The sequence below is a fragment of the Aythya ferina genome (assembly GCF_964211825.1).
Source record: "Aythya ferina genome assembly, chromosome: 25".
Lineage (NCBI taxonomy): Eukaryota > Metazoa > Chordata > Aves > Anseriformes > Anatidae > Aythya > Aythya ferina.
Window position 1 is genome coordinate 1,817,461 of NC_140323.1, and position 19,936 is coordinate 1,837,396.

The following is a 19,936-nucleotide window of genomic DNA, read 5'->3' on the forward strand; positions in this document are numbered from 1 at the left end:
ATAAGTACCTTCACAGGGAGGAAGCGCCAGGTACTGAAAGGCTTTTTCTTCAGAGAAAGGCACAAAGACCCAAATAGCTTTAAAATGAAGCCAGAAAAATCCAATTAACAAGGTAGAAATTTTGAACTTTGAGGCTCATTAGCTACCGGCAAAACTTGGCTAACTACTCCCTACCCCCGGATCTTCAGAACCAGACCTAATGACTTCTGGATGGCCAGGTCTGGTGGCACTCACCCCGGCCTCATTAGTGCATCGCCGGTGACCTCCTGGGCATCCCGTCGGTCTGCTGCTCCCTTCACGCTCTGGTGGAAGGCAGCCCAGCTTTCTTCCTGGGGTGTTTCACTTGGGCTGTGGTGTGCTCAAACAGCAGATGGAGCGTTGGGCACCTGCCCTGCCACCTGATGCTGTCTGGAGAGCCCGAAGAGAAGCAGAAGTGGTTCGCACCGGCATTGCTTTCCCAGGGCAGTGCTCCCCATCTCGTCCCAGCCAATTCACCCCAAGCTGGGATTTATTTTGTATGCTGCAGAGCATAGCACAGGCTTTAAATTACTGATGGCATAGGAGAGAATGAGACAGCAAGCCCCAGCAACACATTCGCATCACCAGACAGTGATGTTTGAGGATGCAGTTGCAAGCATCCCACGATAAGCTTTACATTTTTAAAGGTTACTGACTCAGCCTTGGCAAGCGGGGAAAGCAGCTTTAAAGTACATAGAGACACTAATTGGTCATTTGAACTTTGCCTGGAGGGCCCTTTCGGCAGGGACGATAGGCTCGTGCTGACTCAGTGCGGCTGAAGGTAGAGGACAAATTCCATTAATGAACAGCAGATAAGGAGGAGGAAGAGCAGTTGCTCTGGAAGTACAGGGGCTTCCATTTCATTTGGGCACTGTGGGTTTGTCTCTTCACAAATACAAACGTGGAAGCCTTCCCTGGTTCCTCTGCTCAGTCCTACCCTGGTCTGAGCCCCAGGAGTTGAGCAGGGATGTCTCTTTGCTGTCTTTCCTCTCCGTATTGTAGCGCGGGGTTTATGCAGCAGGAGGAGCAGATAGGGACAGACATGCAACAGCAGCTTTCTCTTAGCAGTGAATGATTGTAGGTGGGATTTGTGCTCTCACTCTCCCGTGATCTCGCATGAAGCCATTTAGCTATCGAAAAGCTTAGGAGAAATCTGCAAATGCACTGCTTGGACACAGAGATGAATTAAGTTGTCTGCAATTATTTGCTGTCTGAAAAGCCACCGCGAATAACAGAAGCTCAGGTGTACAAGGGCTAAAATCAGGCCATTACTCTTCACCTAGAAAACATTTTAAATGTTTTGTGCAGTTATTTGCAAGAGATAGTGTATGATTTTTGCAACAGCTAACCTACAGTAACGGGGATTTGCCAAGTATTTATCAATTGGAGCCAGAGCAGGAGGTTGCTATGGCGATGGGAAGTAGCTGTGCAATATTTTTCTTCTACAAATATATTGTTGCAAAACACAAACGGGAAAAGAAAAAGAGCCACATTTTTGAAGAAACATGTTCAGTTTTAGGTGGTCACAGAGGCAAAAATGATTTTATTGGGTTTTGGGGGGCTGGCTGTGCCCTGTCAGGCACGAGGCCCTGATCAGGGACTCGAGGGGCAGCTGGGATGTTGCACCCCCAGTGAAGTGACTGGGCTAGAAAGAAAAGCAGGAGACTTGGCTGTGACTGAAGGTTTATGTTAATCCAAGGTCACCAGAACCATTTCTGTGGCTGCTGCTTATCATTTAATGAAGATAAAAAAGAGCAATTAAATTTAGTCTGGCAATTTGGCACATTAGCATTAATCTTCAATGAAATCAGAAGGTGTTTGTGTTTTGTGTAAGCTTGGCTAATGTATCGTTTTATTACAAACAAGCAGAAGCCATAATTACTCTTCTATTTGACAGAATTTGTGGATGATTTTATTGACAACTCCCCGTGTCATTTAATCACACAAGTCGTTTACTTCAGGGAAACTTTAACGCTGAGCTTTCGTTCATCATCGCGATTTGCTTCCTGCCCAGCCAGCAGCGGGGCTTTGGGTGACGTTCATGGACAGTTTCAGTATGCAAACTGGAAGTGATGTGAGGCCCAGTGCCCCAGTGCTCATCCCCGAGTGCCAAGACTTTGGCGTGGGAGCTTGGAAGATTTCAGGACTTAATGTTTCTAGAAAAAACACATTTCAGCTTGTTCTTAAATCTGTATGCAGCTATATTACAATTTCTGAAAGGCTGGACACCAATTATTTATAATTTTATAAATATGACAATTCTAAAAGATTTTTGGAGAAACAAACCCAGAAATCTTCAGTTCCAGAACTGCATTAGAAGGAGCTGTAATGGCTCCAGAGTCTGGGGAAGCACGATCGGACACATCGGCGCTGTTGGTGGTTTATTTTCAGTGCTGGTAACCTTCAAGGCTTTAACTGGCAAGTGAGAGGGAACAGAGGAACACCAGCAGCAAGGCAGCTCTCCAATATCTGCTTGGGAACAAGGTGCTGAAAACTTCCAGCAGGGTTCCCAGAGAGACGAACAAGTGAGAGCTCCGTGCTCTGTTGGTAACCACGAGCCCCTGTGGTCGTGGGGAAGGACTTCAGGGACTGAAACCACGTGGACTGAAAGGCCAGAGGGCCAGCACAGATGCTACAGCCTTTGCAGGTTTGTTTGCAGGGTACAAGCTCTGGTCCTGAGACGCCGGGGGCTGTGGCCGGAGAGAGCGAGGTCCAAGTGGATGAAAGCTCCTCGGGGCCTGTGCTGGTGAGGATGGGCCTGCCCTCGCCGTTAGACCTGTGCTGTGGTTTGGTTCTCAAGGACTGGTGTCGTCCCAGTGATCCGCACTTGCTGTTTGTTTAGCGATGCGAGGAGCACTTCATGGCTTTATCATACAAGGAGAATAAATTTGTCGTACATTAGGAAGTGGCCCTGACTTACAGCTGGGTTATACTGATGGGTTGTGCAGATTGCAATTGGCATTTGCTACTACTTCCAGCACTTAATGACTTAGCTTTAATGCTTTTTTATTTCTTTTCATTAAAAAAAAAATCCCATAAGACCTTAGGGTTTATTACAGGGTTGAGATAGGGTGTAAAGGCATTTCTAAACTCACAGCAATGCTGTATGTTAAATATTCATAACTGCAGCTACCGTTTGCTGTTGATAAGGACATTGATTTTCTCTGGAAGTATGAGAATTATTTGTGGCATTTATTGTCTGTTGGGTTAATTTTATGTACAGGTTTGGGAGAACGTTGAGCATTGAGCGTGCTGTTGGGTGTATACCTCTACAGTAGCAAAAATAACTATATTTTGAGCTTCGACTAATGTTTCTGAAGACTGGACTTCCTCATGCAAAGGGAATTCAGTCAGGAGCAAACCATGACAGCCCGTACCAAGTGGTGGGGCTGCCTGGGACACGCAGCACTTGGGACACAGAGAGTTTTCTTTGGTTTTGCACATACCTATCTCATAGGAAAACCTGTAACAAGATGAAGTGCTCCCATGGAGATGCTCCCTTGTGGGACCGAGAACCATCAGAGGAAGGGATCAGTCATGTTGCTAAATGTGCTTCTGCCAGACGAGCTCCTGTCATACCGCAGAGGGCAACGGGAGCCTCCATGAAACAGGTCCTTGCTGTGAGGCAGCACGCCCGGTGTGAGCTGTGCCCATCTGGGCCCTGCTCCCAAGCCCTAGCACCTCTGTTTCATGGCTGCTGTTGAAATGAGCCATTCGAGCAGCTGCTGTGGCTGCAGGGAGGACAAATTCATGAATGTGCCCCTGGGGGATCCGGCCCTGCTGAGGCAGCCACCGAGTTTGCTCCCACGCAGCGCCCTGGGTCCGCAGCCCCCGGCTTTGTTCCATTCCAAAGGTCTGCACGGGAGCTTAAACTGAGTTAAATGGAACTTAAAATTTGAGGGTGAAATAATGGTAATCAGCTGCAGCCTGGCACAGAGCAGTAGCTTGAAGCCTGATCCGCTGCCTCCACAAACACCCCTCGCTGCCTGCTGGGCTCCCCAGCCAGGGCTTCCACAGCTTTCCGTTTGTTGCTGGAGCTTTTCTCTGCACAGCAAGAGAACGTTTCCCTTTCTTTAACCCACCTACATTGACTAATGCAGAAGCTGCTGAGCCTCCATGGTGCAGGGCTGGTAGGGCTGTGTAGGAGTACATGTGCGGAGGGTTATTGTTTTAGCATTAATGGGGTTTCTTGCAAATTGTGGGGTACTGTATGGCATTCTCCCTACTGCGATCTTTGCAGATGATCCTAACCCTTTGCTAATGCTGTGCTGCAAGGTCAGGCCTGATAGAAATACTCTTCCCAAAGCTGTGAGGCTGGCTAAGCACAGTTGCGCTATGTATTTTTTTTTTCCCTTTCTCTTACAGAAGCTTAGCTGATTTCTAGGAAGAAAAGCCTCTTTTTCTCAGTAGCAAAGTGCAACATGGATTTCAATGTGTCTAAAACCAGAATGGACCATCGCATCATGCACTTGCTTGCATCCCCTGATTGCCCAGTGCAATCAGGGATCTGGGAGCAGCCCAGCCCCAGCTTTATTTTGCAGCCGTGCCCGGGGTGAGCTGTGTGGGACCTCCAGGCCAGCGCTGCTGCTCCCCCGACACCAGGTCAGCCACGGTACTGCCCTTCCTACCCTGCTGCCTCATGAAGAGCAGACAGGATTTTGGAAATGTCCAGGGAATATCCACCCAATTATCCACCTTGTTTGGCCCTGATTAGATTTTTAAAATTTGTTTGGGTTGGCAGCCCAAGGCTGTCTGCTGATAGGATGAGTCAGTGCCCAGCATTTGCTGCAGCTGGGGGACTTCACCTTACCTCAACCTCTGGAAAGGTTACAGTGCTTGCACTAAAACATCTGCTCTGGCTTTAGAGGTATTATACCGATAAACTCGGTAAGAAGGGTCAACACAAAAGCTAAAAATCCCTGTTTGAGCGTGCCCAGGCACTGAAAGATAAAAAATCAGGGGTGGTCTGTTCCTGAAAGAAGCACAGGCGGCTTTGCAGAGCGGTCTAATATTGTGGAGAAGCGCCTACTCCTGCTGCTGTTAGTCTGTTCGAGTGAGACCTGGAAAGGAAATGAGGCCCACAGGGGAGCAAGAGCAAACCACAAGTCACCACGCCGGCTGTGTGCTCCAGCCCGCTAGGTTTTCTAAAGGACCCTGTTCCCTGGACAGCTGATTACTGCCTCAGCTCTGAGTGGTTTCCACCGGGGTGGGATAGCATAATAACAAGTGTTTGCTGCACGTCGGGGGAGCCCCGTGGGAGTTAATCCTTATAAATAATCTAGACACTGTCAACTTGCATCTTCTCCTCTCTGCTATGGAGAAGGGTCGGGAATGACAGCACGGAGCGAGCTGCTAGCCCATCTGGTCTTGGATCTGGAGGTTAAGAAATAGGAGGAGGCACAGGGAAAACCTTGGCATTTCTGCACTGCATTAACACACAAGAAGGCATCTGTTCACTTCAAGTACATTTGCTTTATCAGACGTGAGGTAGCTTAGGCTGCTGCCGAGATCTTTGGCCCTTTCAAGCAGCAGCGCTGGCTGTAGGGCCACCTCAGGCAGGAGGCCTGGCTGGGAGCTCGGCTTTCCCTGTGGTAGGAGACAAACTGCCTTGAATTTACATTTCTTGGGCTTAATTTCCTTGCTGTGATTTCTCCCCGCCGAAGGTGGTTCTTGTTGCTCTCTGCTGCTGCCCTTGGCTTAGCGACACGTGCCATTGGCCTCGTCCTCTGCCCCATTTCTTTGTGCTCTCTGTTCCTCGCCTGTGCCACCTGGATGGTGACAGCAACCGAGCCGTGCTAGCCCGTGAGGTGCAGCAGCCTTGCAGCTCAGTGGGTGTGTTAGCAAGCCATATGGCTGCCCGATGGCCAGTGCGTGTGCTGGGGCTTGTGAAGTGCTCATTTGCAAGTGTGACACTTCCCTGGGCGCTGCGCTCGGCTGGGGCTCTGTAAGTGCGAACAAACTAACCTCCTTTCCGGGGAGGAAGCGTCTTCGCTCACCTGCTATGCATTAATCAGAGCTGTCTCTCCTACATCCTTGCAGAGGAAGCATGGACACAGAAGCCGTGCAAAGCTCAAGCTGTCGTGGTGGAAGATGAAAGTGCGATACCCCATGAGTCTGAATTTTTGGCTTACAGAGTGACACGTTGTGTCTAGGTGGGAGACGAGACTGAGGTTCAGGTTGTTTATTCATTATTTCTCTTTAAAGCCTCTGACTCTTGCTTTTGAGTGTGGGCTTCACAGGTTTCAAATGTTTATTCTGGAAGAAAAAAGGATGAAAGGAGACAGGAAAGTTTGCACAAACAAATCTTGCCATTTTTCAAATGGAAGTTTTTGCTCTCCTTGGAGTTGTCACCAGCTGTTTGTACTCAAATCCCCAAAAATGAGGTGGAGAGAGAGAAGCAGGATCCCTGACACGACTGCAGCGACTGTTCCTCATGGTGCCTGCTGGCGCCAGGAGCTTTTCAATTGCTATGTGTATTTCTCCAGCAGGAAAAAAAAATCTTTCCAATGGGATGAAATCAGCCTCCGAGTTTATATTTTCCCTGTCTCTACAATTGTCTTGGTGGCAGTTACGGGAAGGCAGTTTCTTGCCTGACATTTCAAGCTCATCTCTCTCCATCACGAAATGGAGATGCAGAGTGCCGCAGGAGCACTTTGCTCCGTTCTGCAGCTGCAGCTTGAAGCCGCTGCACAAAGCCAGAGAATCGCATTTGATGTGCAACTCCACAGCATCCGGGCAGAGCGAAGGCCTGCATGGTTTATTCCCCTGCCCTGTAATTGCTTTATTGTCCATTTGTTATGAACATTACCTGTGTTGGAAAAGGTCACAGGCCTATTTCATTGGAAGGTGAATAAATGGAAAACCATCACTAATTACTTTATGCCAGTGAGCTGAAAACACCCAAAAAGATTATTTCTGTTCTCATTGAAATCCGCTCCCAACATTCATGAATGCAAAACTTGGGGAACAAGCTTGCTCTTTTTCCTTTTGTATCCACCCAAATGAAAGTCAATTCCTCCTGAATGACCCCGTTAATTTATTAATCATTTTCTTAAACTGAAAAGGCCAAGTAAACTGCCACAAACATCTGTTTCTGCTAACTTTAGCTGAAGTGCAGTCCCTCCTGCGTGTACGTGGGCACTTCCAAGGGCTTTTCCCATGGGGAATGTGGCACGTCGTGGATTTGCCCCCCCTGTGTGGGAGGTGAAGGGGCGAGCAGCCTGCACGTGGGCAAATGAGCATCAGCGTTAGGGCTTATCTGCTTCTGTGCCTGCTGGTGATGTATTTTTCATTTATTCCTTGATAACCTCCTAGGAGTTACCTATAACTCTCATAACTGGGAGAAGTATTTGGTATTTTGGGCCTGTTTTTTTTTTTTTTTTTTTTTTTTTTTTTTTTTCCTTTTAATGTTTGCATAATAATGAAAGCTGCTCTGTTAAGGCAGGGGTGGGGATCTTCCACTATAGCCTTGAGTCTGGCACAGATTACTCTTACAGAAGCTCTGTGGATCTGTATAAAGATGAGTAAAACAATCTAATCTTGAGGAAAAAAAAAAGCAAAAGGACATATTATATAAAACGAACAGATGGGTAGTGCAGAAAACTCCATTTAGATTCTACATGGAGGGAGGTGGGCAATTCTCTGAACTTCTGAGAATCTCTTTTGTTTTTTAAATTGGCAATATTATGTACAGACAAGCAGAGCACAGGGGACCCTCGCGGTAATTGCGTTGTTATGACTTGTTTACAGAGGCAGTGAGCCCAAGATGAGGCACTTTTCCACGAAACGCCTTGTGCGGGAGTCCAGCTGCTGCGGGGAGCCGCGGTGCCTGCGGAAGGCTTTTGGGGGCAGTGGCCGGAGGTCGCCTCCATCCCGAGCACCTTGCCTCAATTAGCAGGATTGTTTCCACCGCCTCAAATCCTGCGGTGAAACAACGCTGTTAAATTTCACGTTGTACTTTATCATCTCTGCTGTGTGTTTCTCCCCCTTGCTGGATGTGTGCTTGCTGGAGCTTTGCATTAAAGGCGCTCGGCGGAGCGGTGCCGCAAGGCCGAGGCAGGAGCAGCTCTGTTCGGCTGCGTTGTCTTCAGATCGTGCCCTTGGTTGTGCCTGTGCGGCTGCACTAAAGGGTAATGGGGTTGCACTGATGTAAGCAAGGAAATAATCTGGCCTGCACACGCACTTGATTACTGCTGGCGATGCATAAAAGGGAGCCCTGAGCCTTCCTCGGCAGCTCAGCCCTCCCCGGTGCAATTTATCCCTTCTGGAAACCAAGAGGGGACTTGGGGCTGGGCACCCAAACCCCTTGGGGTCCCAGGAAAGGCAGCGTGGACCCTGTCACCACTTGGGGATGTGAAAGTGTGAATGAGTTTTTATCAAAAGTAGGAAGTAACCACCAGGAAAACATGGATATAACCTGACCTACTGGAAATATATGTGTGTGTGTAAATATATATATTTATAAGGCATTTGTTTCAGTTATACTTCTTGATGTTCTGTATCTGTAGTTCTAGGGTCCCTCAAATCCATTAAGCACAGAGCATTTGGATACTTTTCTGGGGAAAAAAAAAAATTAAAAAATCTTATTTTCTGGTAGAAAGGAGGGTGTTGGTAGGACTTCTGAATAAGAGCCCAAACTCAGACATGCATGAGACTAATACGAAGAATTTATGCCAATACTCTCTCCATCTGGGACTGCTTCAGAAAGCTGAGCAGCGCTGGAGCCGCTTTACTGCTGTGGCCATGCAGGCGGTGGGTGGTAAAGGAGTCAGAGCTCTCCTGAACACTATAAACCCAGAGGATTTAAGTCCACGTTTTAGGAATTGTGCTGCATGTGCACGTCAACTATTTATAGGGCTTAATACAGCAGGTTTTTACGCCAGCTGAACCAGGACAGGTTGATGGGGCTCTCCTGGAAAGCAGGAGCAGCTTGGGTCTGCCTCTGCGCCACGGGAAGCAGGACATGGCCGAGCAGCCCCTCCAACACTGCAGTCCTCTGCGGCTTTTCTCATGCTGGGCAGTCAACCCTGCGGTTCTTACAGGCCTCCTAACTTTGGGAAAGCAGAGAACGTGTTTAAGGAAGGGATGTGCATCGCAAGCAGTCCCCTGGCAGGTGTTTGTCCTGAGAGCAGGGACTGCTCCCAGCAGGAGGAAGGCAGATCTCTGCTCCCACTGGCTCCCCAGCATGAAGTGGAGAAACGTGCCTCGTAAGGCTCGGCTCAGCTCTGCCTTATTAATGGTTTTCATAAAACTTGCTCTTTCTTGGGCTCTGCAGCCGAATGCTCTCTTGTGCTGTGTGTTATTGCTAATGTTATAATTCGTCAATTGAGATCTAATTTTTTGTGAATTTCATTTAAATGCCAACTAATTAATTATTCCAGGTGCACCACAGAGAAAAATTTAATAACTTATTTTTTTTCCTGATGAGCTGCTTTTCTGAAACCATAATCTCTAACATTTTGTAAATCTCTCATATCGAATCAGCTGGTAGATAAATTAATACAGAATTACAACTCATTAGCAGATGATGCATTGATGTCTAAACTCCCTGCTTTCGTATTTGAAAGAAAGTAGGTTATGCTGTTATTGAGTTAGTGCATTAAGTTTCAATGCTTTTTTGTCATAAGAATTAAGCGCTTTTAAAAATGTGTTAATTAAAAGATTACACCCACGTCAACATTAAAGCATTATAGTTACCGTAATTACGGAGCTAGATCCTGGTTTCCCCACCCATGACACAATATTAAGGAGTCCCATTGGTCTAATTTCCGTGGGATGACTCATAATAAAAAGCAACTTAAGCAAGACACGGGGCAACAGCATAAAACAGCGGAATCAGAAACAGTCCCAGGCATCTTGTTGTGGTTCAGGGAAGGTGAGAAGGTGTAAGGGAGAGCTTTCGTTGTTTGGAGAAGAGGTGACAGAGGCAGAGAGGTTGGGAAGCTGTGAAGTCCTGATAGGTGTAGAATATATGGACTCCTATTAGCAGTTTCTCGGAAAAATTAAACAAAATCACAACAACAAAACCCTAATGTATATAGTACAACTGTCAAGAGAAGGTTTAAAACAATAAATTTAACTGTGGGACTCATTGTCACTAAATGTAATGGACTAAGGATAAGATTATTTTACACTTGTCTCATTTCTTATGCTTTTCCCCCAAAGTCCCTTTCCAGCCTCTGGCTGCCACCTGGCTCTGTTCCACTGAACCGATGGAGCCAAACTGTCTTCTGATAGAAACCAGTGTCTTTCACTGATGAACTTTCAGGCCAAACTTCACAGAAAGAGAATAAATATTGGAATACACATAAATACCTATATTCTGAAGTCAAAATGCCCGTTAACCAGTGCACCAGCTGCATGTGGATTCATCGGAAAGTCACCTGCCCCTGTAGAAGCACACACCCTTGCAAGCTTGCCTGCAGAAGGAGAGCTTGGTTTGGTCTTGTGGATATACTGATCTTGAGGGTGATGTGTTGGTAGCTGCAACACGTCAGTAGTAAATGCAGACATCAAAGAACAGAAAGTTTCTTTAAGTGAAGTGCTCTAGTTTGGTTTATTTCGCTTGAAGACGAGTGTGTTCTATCTCTGTGCAGCCTGATGAATGCAGCTCAGGTAGCGAAGTGGCACCCGTTTTTATTTTGTGCCATATCACTACAAAGATAAACAACAGAGAAACCTTCTGTCTGGTGCCTTAGCGTAATGCTGCTTATCAGCACAAGTTCAAAGCAAGCTCCATTTGTATAGGATCGGCTTATCCCATTAAGCAATTCATCTTTGACAGGAATGAGGCTGATTATGAGAGGTAGAAATGCCTGCGAGGCAAGTAAATTTAATGAAGTTTGTAATGGACTGCAGAAATATCAACCAAATGATCAAGAATACGCCACGAGAAACAGTTAATTAAGGCTGTCCATCCCTCTCCTGCTGCTCACATGTTTGTTGTTCCAAGCCTACACTAATACAAGCAAACTTGCTTTCAGGAGGACTTGGTGTGTGTATAGCAGTCGGAGCCCTTCTGACCATCCCCAAAGCCATGGTGAGGGTGTCTGGGGAGACCACTCCTGTCTCACCTTGGTGCCCCCAGGAGCTTGGGGACATCTCCAGGCACAGGGCCTCCAGGGCTCCCTGTGCAGAGGGACGGATCCGTCAGTGCAGGGAGCGTGGCTGAGCCTCCCCAAATCAGCCTGGAGGACTGAAGCGTGCAAGTTCCCAAGCAAAATGTATGAGGTAGCAAAGCCAGTGCTTCCTTTTAACCCAACTTCCCTGCGCTCCCCTCATCTTTCTCTGTGGCTGTTTTGTGACTTCTTTTGCTCAAGGTAAATCAAAAGCAGGCTCTCATCCAGCAGCTCCTGCGAGGACTCGCTGCGGCTCCCTGTGAAGAGCTGCTTGTGATGTAGCTGTATGGTTACTCCGCTGATTTTTTTATTTATGGTCTTAGCTTTTTGTATGGAAAAGAAGAAGATGAGGATGAGGATAGAGAAACTGGTGTGTCAGATTACAGACTTCTTCCCCTATTAATGCTGTAGAGAAACTTCCAGTCATACAAGTCACTAGGACCAAAGCCTCCTGGCCTGGTTTTCAGACCACAAGAACAAAAAAATGATGCCTGGGCCAGCTCCTAGTTGGTGCTGGCTCTCCTGTAGTGGTGAAAGGAGACCCACCAGAGGCAGAGTGCGTGTGTGCTTTCATTTGTTCCTACTTCCAACATCTACAATCATTAAACAGGGCTTCAAGGGCACGTCCCTGCCCATTTCTTTTAGTATGTGTTTGCCAGACTTCTTGTGCATGAATCCACCTAATTCCTTTTTCATGCTTTATCTTCACAGCCTCCCCTGGCAGCAATTTCCAGTTCAGTACCTGCTCTAAAAAAATGAGCTAAAACAAGATGATTCAAGAACCCTTCCTTTTATCTTTTTTAAGTGTACCCTCTGTTAGCTTTAATGAGCCTACTTTTGAGGGGTTTGGTGAATAACAGTTCTACATTGACCTTATCTTCTGCCTTTATGATTTTGCAAATCTCAGTCATGTTCCTCTTGAGCCTCTAGAATGTGGGTCCCATTCGCATAAAGATCATTAAGGAAAATGTTCATTACACGTATTTATTACTCCAGTTTGTGTTTTTTTTTTTTCCTCTGGATAGGGAGGGAGGGGGATGCCTGGGTAGCTGCACTGGGTGAAAAATTGAACTAAAAAGGCCAGTTAACCTTGTGGTTCTGTGCTTTTATGATATAAATGCATCAAAACATGTGTTAGTTTTAATTATCCCCATAGCCTCACAAAAATCACTTCCCTGGTCAATTAATTTAATTACTTTTTGGATAATTATTTTTCTCAATGGTGAATTGGCTTCAGACTGTGATAGTTGTTGTGCTGCAGAACTGTGAGGTGGGAGAGACTTTGGCTTGAATGACACACAAAACATATCAGCAAAACACACATTTATAACATAGACACCTGAATTAATGACATCTCTTCGGAATGAAATGGAACAATTCATCCTCTGGATGGGAGAAGGGAAAAAAAGCACTTTGTGGCAACAGCAAAATTGCTCATAACATGTCAAAAAGACCTCTTTTTCCCTCTGCAGCCTGTTTTGAATCAGAGCCTGGTCTAGAATTCAGGAGAGCATTTAAGCATGCATTTAACTGGGCTCCAGTGGGATGAGTGTGCACCCAAGAGGAGGGTAAAGTGCTTTCTGAGTGCAAGTCCTTGGTAGCAGCGTCTTTCAATCAGAATAAAGAGAGCAGATTGTCTGCAAATACTAAGTGAGAAAATGAACTTGCACTGATGTTGATCTCAGCACCCTCACTGGAGCAGGAGATGTGAAATCTGGAGTTTACTGACATCATTATAAACCCAAATATTTGCCAGCTTGGATGGGTTGCCAGAGATGGGGATGATGGAGCGGTCATTAACAAACAGCTAAGGACTAAGAGTCCCTTAAAGGTGATCTCTTAGGATAATTGTGGTCTTAAATAAAAGTACAGTACAGTTCTGCACAAAAAGGAGATGGTGCCCATTGACAAAATATGTAAAGTGAGTTACTGGAGATTTCCCAAATAACCACAAAATGGTCGGTTCTGTTGTTTGCTGACATACACGATTGCTGGTACCCCTTGCTGCTGTTGCTCTTTGAAACAGTTCAGCTCAGATTTTCTCAGCGTATTCATCTGTTCAGGCTTCATCTTTCTCCAATACTCATTAATGATCGTATTGATTCCTCAGCTTGCCCACTGATTGGATCTTATTTTCGAGGGCACCTGGATCTATAGGAATTAAGTTTGACGTCTTTCTCATGATTTTGATGTATGTAGAAGCTTTCTGATGTCAGCAATGTCTGACTGAGCCAGACCTCATCTCCACAATACCCTCGGTTCGTACAGTTTCTGCCCACATCTAAGCAGCACCTCTTGCTAGAAAGCAGACATCCTTTGTGCAAGGGTTTTGAAATGCCAGGAGAGAGAAAATGTTTCTGGGGTATTGCCAATTGGACCAGAAACAGAAATACTAGGAAAAAAAATTAGAAGCAGGCTAATAATTCTTATATTTTTGGTTTAATTTTGAAGAACCAAGAGACTCATAAGGCTTTAGAGACGTATTGAAACTTTCAAGAGCTTATTGGGATTGCTTTTTCTCAGTGGTTACAGTACTGTTTTATTCATTTTCCCTAACACATGTATGATAGACTACTTGCCTTATTTTTATTAATTCAACTAGAGTGCTAAAATCCACCTTAACTTTGTATACTAACGGCCAAGAGCTGAAGTTTGTGGAGTGGCAATATCTGACCGCAGCCAGTTGTCTGTAGGAGGTTCTTAGCCTGAGCCATCATCACAGCCTCAGAGGTCTTGGCTCTCTCTTACCTGATGCTTTGAGTATCTGTCTACTCAAAGAACTTTGAAGGAACCTGTAAACCACATCATCTCTTAGAAATGCATTGCTTATCTGTGGTAGGTGTGTATTGATGGGATGCAAACTAACATATCTTCACGTATACTCATGTTGAGTACAGACTTTTAAGTATAACTTTATAGTTGTTTTAAGACTTTGGTCAAGTAGCTGGGTTTGATAATTGAGGTGATTTACTAGGGTGCACAGCTCTTCAATTCACTCTTTGATATAAACAAGGTAATAAATTGAGTGCATGGGGACATGTCTATTAAAAGCCGGAGTAAGAATGAGTGAAACCCCAGGTGCATTGTCAAGATGAATATGCTTGCTGGATAAAGCTGGGCTGGTGCCAGCTGACATGATGGCTGAGCGATGAAACAAGCTAATATGGTTTGACTACAAACAACAGAAAACAAATAGAAAGTGATGAGCAAAGGGCAAAAGTATGAAAAGTACCAGGCTGAGTAACTAGATATCGCACAATTTCCATAGATATATATTTTAGAAACAGACCGTGGGTACTTAGTGCCTGACTCCCTTTTGAACATGAGAATATTTTTTATTTTAACTTCTAAAGCATCTGGATTGATGGTGCACCCCCGGAATGGCAGTAATGGATCTCCTATTGTTATCAGTTTTGTTCAACAGATGTTAGTAACAGACAAGGAAGAAAAATGAAAAGGAATATCGGACAAGAAAAGCTACTTAATGTGAATTATCTCAGTAGCAAAAAGCTTGTTATGGAAATATCAGTTAGAAGAATTAGACAACCAGCTTAGGACAATTCTGCCAGTGCCACAGCAGAAGGAGCTGTCGCTCATTTGGGGGCAGGCAGGGGAGACAGAAACCCTGCTAGGGGAGGAGAAGGCAGCCCTGGGGGCTGCTCGGCAGCACTTTGGGATGGATTCTGGCTCTGCGGCAGGCGCTGGTCCACAGGCGGTCCACAGGCTGGAGCCACTGCGAGCATGGCCGGGGGCTGTGCAAGGTCCTGGCCTGGGTCACAGCCACCTCTCGGTGAATTCTCAGGCATCGTTAGAACAAAAGAGTGGTGTGAACCAAGTGGAAGCCTTTCCTATTTGTAGATGATGATTAATGAAGGCTATCAGGCATCCCGCTTTAAAATTCTTTCCATCAGATAAAACTCCTTCTGTCATCTCGTTCCTTATTTCAATCCATTTTACCCCATCTTTCATTTAATGTGAGCTGTCAGAAGCACTCCTCTTTCTCTCTCATCTTTTTTTTTTTTAAATCTTTGTCACGTTTGCTGACAACCCACAAGTCAAGGTTTTCAGACTAAGGAAACGTAACCGGGGTGCCCGTGTGAAAACATCGCCGTGGCATCGGTGAATAGGCTCGATGGGGCTGTACAGTACTGAAGAAGTTACAGTTTCTTCGAACATGAAGGAATAAAAAGTCTTCTATTCATGTTCTCGGGGCTACTTGTGGTGAACCCCATTACACAGGTGCCTCTCACAGCTCCTTTCCCTGCTGCTGCCAGGGCAGTGTGCAAGCTCGATCCCAATAACTTCTCGTGGAGAGAAGGTAGGAAAGGAATGAGGCCACTGCAGAAAAGCTGCAGGTGATGGATGGGCAGTTACCTTCTGGCACGCTGCTAAATTTGGGTACTAAATGCTCCTCCTGAGCATTTTGAGAATATAAAAGTCTCATTAGATAGCAAGACGGGGGAGGCAGAGCAGGCTCATGCTGCACTGAGCTGCGCTTTGCTGCGGTGGGCTCCAGGGAAACGCCTGGCTGAACAGGGAGCGAAGAAAAACACCCCAACAGGACAGACGGATCCTCTGAAGTCAGCTTCTCTGCCAGAGTGTTGTGTTGTTATTTTTTATTATTTTTGTAGTTTTATTTTTTTATTTCGGTGGTGCTTCCTATCGGCACATATCAGAAGGCAAATTGACTGCAACTGCCTCCAGCTCACGCTGCCCGGAGCCCCGACCGCTGCAGAGCACGTCAGCCCATGCTAATGCGGTTCTGACAACAGAGCTCGTGTGTTAGCGGGGTTATTCTGCTCTGCCTTCAGCTCGGCTCTGTGCTCGCACTAGGATGGATGAATGGCACAAACAGCCATTCACAAAGAAGTTCCTGCCAATGTGAAAGCACCCAGTTTTATTTCCAGTGACCTCACACACAGTCATTTGCATCTTTAATGGAAAACTCACAACTTCTGCAAAGTCACATCTGTTTTTGCAGCAAAAATTACTGTGGATATTTTACAAAATGCAGTTTTGTGAATGTTGCTTTCTCTGCCCTTGTACACATTTTATTCATCTACTGAGCTTAATATCGTAATGTTGGTGACCAGCTGAAAAATAAGCGTAACTAGAGGATATCTGAAGGAGCAGCTGGTGTCCTGAGAGCAAAGGATTGAGCACTTTGGGGGACTTTGAGTGCCAGAATGTCAGCTGTGGCTCCAGTTTTTATTTCCTTTTGTAGAACTGTAAGCAATTCTCTTAGTGACATGATGGAGAGCCTGGAGACCCTTTATGCATGCTCTAGGTGTTCTTGTGGGAACACAGTAAGAGATGTTAATTTATTGGAAGAGGCTGGCACGGGAAGTGGTCCAACAGATTTGCACATGGTCCTGCTAACCCTTGCATCTTCTGTCTAGGTACCAAACTCCTGCAAAAACTATCAGGGCTCTAAGCTGCAGGGGAAAAGCTTCAGTGGGGGAAGCTGAGCACCTGTCTGTCCCCGTACAGACCCTCCGGACGTAAGGATGTAAAGGTAGTAGTTTTCCTTTGCCTTACAGGAGTGTTTTGACAATACGTGTATGAAAGATGATGAACCTAGAAACTGTGGTTACTGGAGATGCAAGACCCACATCCAGTGTTTATTTTAATACTTTCAGGTGCCTTTGGTATTAATAAAGGTGCTTGGAGAACACGTATGCACGTCCATTGCACGTGAATAAATAAATATATCTGAGCATGGGCGGGCAGGTTCATGAATGTGCACGGGGTACACATCCATTTTTGGACTAAGTCAATAATTGTAGAGGAAGCCAAATATTGAGAAAATTGAGAAAATGCTTAAGAATGTGCACAAAAAGGTCTGAAACTTGTAAAGCATTCAGCTTTAGTGAACTTTGTTTAAACCAGTGGATCTCTTGGAAAAATATTAAAGGATGTAATCAAACTAGATAAAGCAGCAAATATTGACAGTATGGATTGTCCAACGCTCCTGAAGTAAAAGAATTACTTTGTGGTTACAGTAGTTTCTGGCTGACTTTTGCACGGAAACAGAAAGGCCAGGGCTGTGATTCTTGCACACAGAGAAGCTGTGTGACCGGAGGTATTAAAGGAAGGGAAAGAGGGGCCTGCTTTGTGCTATCACTGGTGCAAGGTCTGAAGGTGGCTCATACAGACCGGTCCTGGGGACGATCACAGCCCTGTGCAGATCAGGAGCCCTTTGTTCGGATGCCAGATGTGACCAAGCGTTGGAGATGGGTCCCAGTTCAGTTCTGGATGCTGCAGGTTGTGGTCTGTTTGCAATTACGGATCTCTCTGATAACTTGCTGGCAAATCCCTTAATTTTTGGGAGCTTCCAGGCTTCTGTCAGCATTCGTGAAGGCAGCCGCTATTTCAGTATTTCTTCTGGTCCATAAACAACTTCAGTAGCTGATAGTAATTGCTAACAGCAAGGAAAGACAGTTAACTGTGTTTTTTTTTCTGGCTTCAGCAAATAGACGATTCCAGATGCGTGTGGAGGTTCAGCTCATCCATTAGCTCTTACTTCGAGGGCCACGAAGACTATTTTGTGTTCTTGGTGCTTAAGTGCTCAAAGATTAGCAGAAAGCAAATATGAAGGAGTAATAAGCATAATCTAATTGAAATTTCCTCTTGGATTTGAATGACTATTCAGAAGCACTTCTCTCTAAGCCCTAATTTTCTACTTTTAAATACTCTTTGTTTTGTAGTTTGAAAGCTGGTTAGGTATAGTGGGCAAATACCTGACCTTCAAAACAGTAGAGAATGAAAAAATAAACAAATTAATGCCTGCTATTTAAGCATGTGTGGTGGGTGGTATTTTTGGCTGCCAAAGCCCTGTTCTGTGAATACGAGACATCAAGGCCATGGATATTTCAACACACATTTTAGCAGCAGTGCAAACAGACACTTAACACGAGGCGTTTTGCATACAGAACTTAATGTATTCACTTCGGTACGTTATTTTTAGCTCTGAAGTGCAGTCATGTGGACAGCTGATCTGTTTGTGTTGCCCCTGTAGATTGCAGACATATGTTGGAGTAAATGTGGCAGGGAAAGCATGACTGAGATAGGCATAAATCCTTTTAAGATCAATTATTGACATGCTCCTTAGAAAACTACCTCACTGAATCGACTGTGCCAGTAAGGGAAGGATCCTGCCGGTGTTTGGTAACGAAGCAGCCTTACCAAACACGAAGGGAGGGCTGTTTGATTCCACCATCGCTACAGGACAGGGTTAGTGTTTGTACACTTAACAAAAAGAGAAAACAAACGTAGCAAAGCCAGTGAGAGGAAGATGGAGTTTAGTAACATCTTTCAGTGTAGTTACTCAAATCTGTAGCAATAGACTCATTAAAATGTGCTTGTACTGAATATAAACTCAGGAATGATTCAGAGCAGGCTTATTACAATGACCATAAAACGGGGTGAATGAGCTCAATTTTCATTTTAATGTAAATTCTTTTTAACTCTGTAATAAATCTGATCTCAAAATCACTCAAATCTATACACTTGAAACAGTATGTTTGGCAATATAAAACAAATAACTCTGTCTATGTGTGCTTGAAAACCAGGCAGCTGGGAAAGGGAAACCTTTGCACTGAAAGGAATATTTTTTTCCAACTAAAATGTTTTTCCCAGCTCTTTGACTACTATATAAAATTTACTTAATAATGCCTTGCAACTCAGAACAATTAACAAGTAGTTCGGAGCTGAAAGGAAACCAGGAAACCCTGTGAATGGTTGTGTCTAATAAGCAGTTCTCTTTCTTTTTCCTTCTTGATGAAACGGGAAAACCAGGTGCATGCAGGCAGGTGATGGACCAAAGGCAGTCATTTTGAAGGCTCAGGTTCAGTAAGTTTCTAATAATCCAGTTTGCTAGTCACAGTGTAATGAACTGGTTTTTATTAATATAACCAGATTCTGGAAGGGAGCTTCCCAACATGGTGGCCTGGTACCTGCCTTTTCCTCTTGGTTTGGAGAGGACTCAGCACATGCTCACCAGGTGAGTGCGCGCATCCAAACATTACTGGTATTAAACCTTCTCAGTGCTTTCCCTGGAGCAAAGCAGTTTCAAGGCAGGCTGCCTGGCAAATTTTCTGAATAAGCAGACGTTGAAATGAAGAGGCCAGCGTCAAGGGAATACAGACAAAAGAAAAGATGGGTTGATTCAAGGAAGAAGTTTAAATGGAAAAAAAGTCCATCTATAACTGTGTTATAAAGCAGGAAAAAAAATAAGCATAGGCCAGAATTTCATTCCATAAATATTCCTGTTTCATTTGCTAGACTCAGGGGGTTCTGTGCACTCCACAAGAATTGTATATATCTTTTCAGATTCTGTTTTGTTCTTTAAAGCAAACAAACAAGAACAATGACAAAACCACAAAAACAAAGCCCAGCTTTAGGCCTGAACACAAAAGCAGAGGCACGTTAAATTGACCATCACTATAGATTTGCATTTCTTATTCACTAGAGGGAGTACGACTTGGACAGCATTACAATACGTTAGTAGGTACTGGTTCTTGTGTTCTCATCCTCGCTTTTTAGAGCTAATTTTCAGATGACTTGTCGTTATTGCTGCTGCTGTGAGAAGTACAAAATATTTTGAAAAGACTCATAAGCTCTGATGTATCTTAAATGCAGTCATTTCTAACAACGGCTCAAAACCCCCAGATCAGTTGGAGCTTAGGTGCTTTGAGGGACCCAATAAGACAAGTAGGAAGAAGCCTCTGAGCAGCACTCTGCCTGCAGTCCCCCAGAAGGGTTAAGCCCTCGCACAATATAGAGATAACGTAATCCACTAA

The 19,936-nt window shown here is 45.1% G+C and overlaps 1 protein-coding gene across 1 annotated transcript in view; it reads left to right on the top strand.

The window, feature by feature from the left end:
- LOC311423619 (uncharacterized protein) overlaps positions 1-8,684 on the top strand; it is a 97,595-nt gene extending 88,911 nt beyond the window's left edge. Inside the window, exon 6 of the mRNA XM_084497865.1 lies at positions 7,768-8,684. Coding sequence (XP_084353991.1) covers positions 7,768-7,912 — 145 coding nt within the window. The 3' untranslated portion in view covers positions 7,913-8,684. The remainder of the gene's footprint in view (positions 1-7,767) is intronic.
- The last annotated feature ends 11,252 nt before the right edge of the window (positions 8,685-19,936 follow it).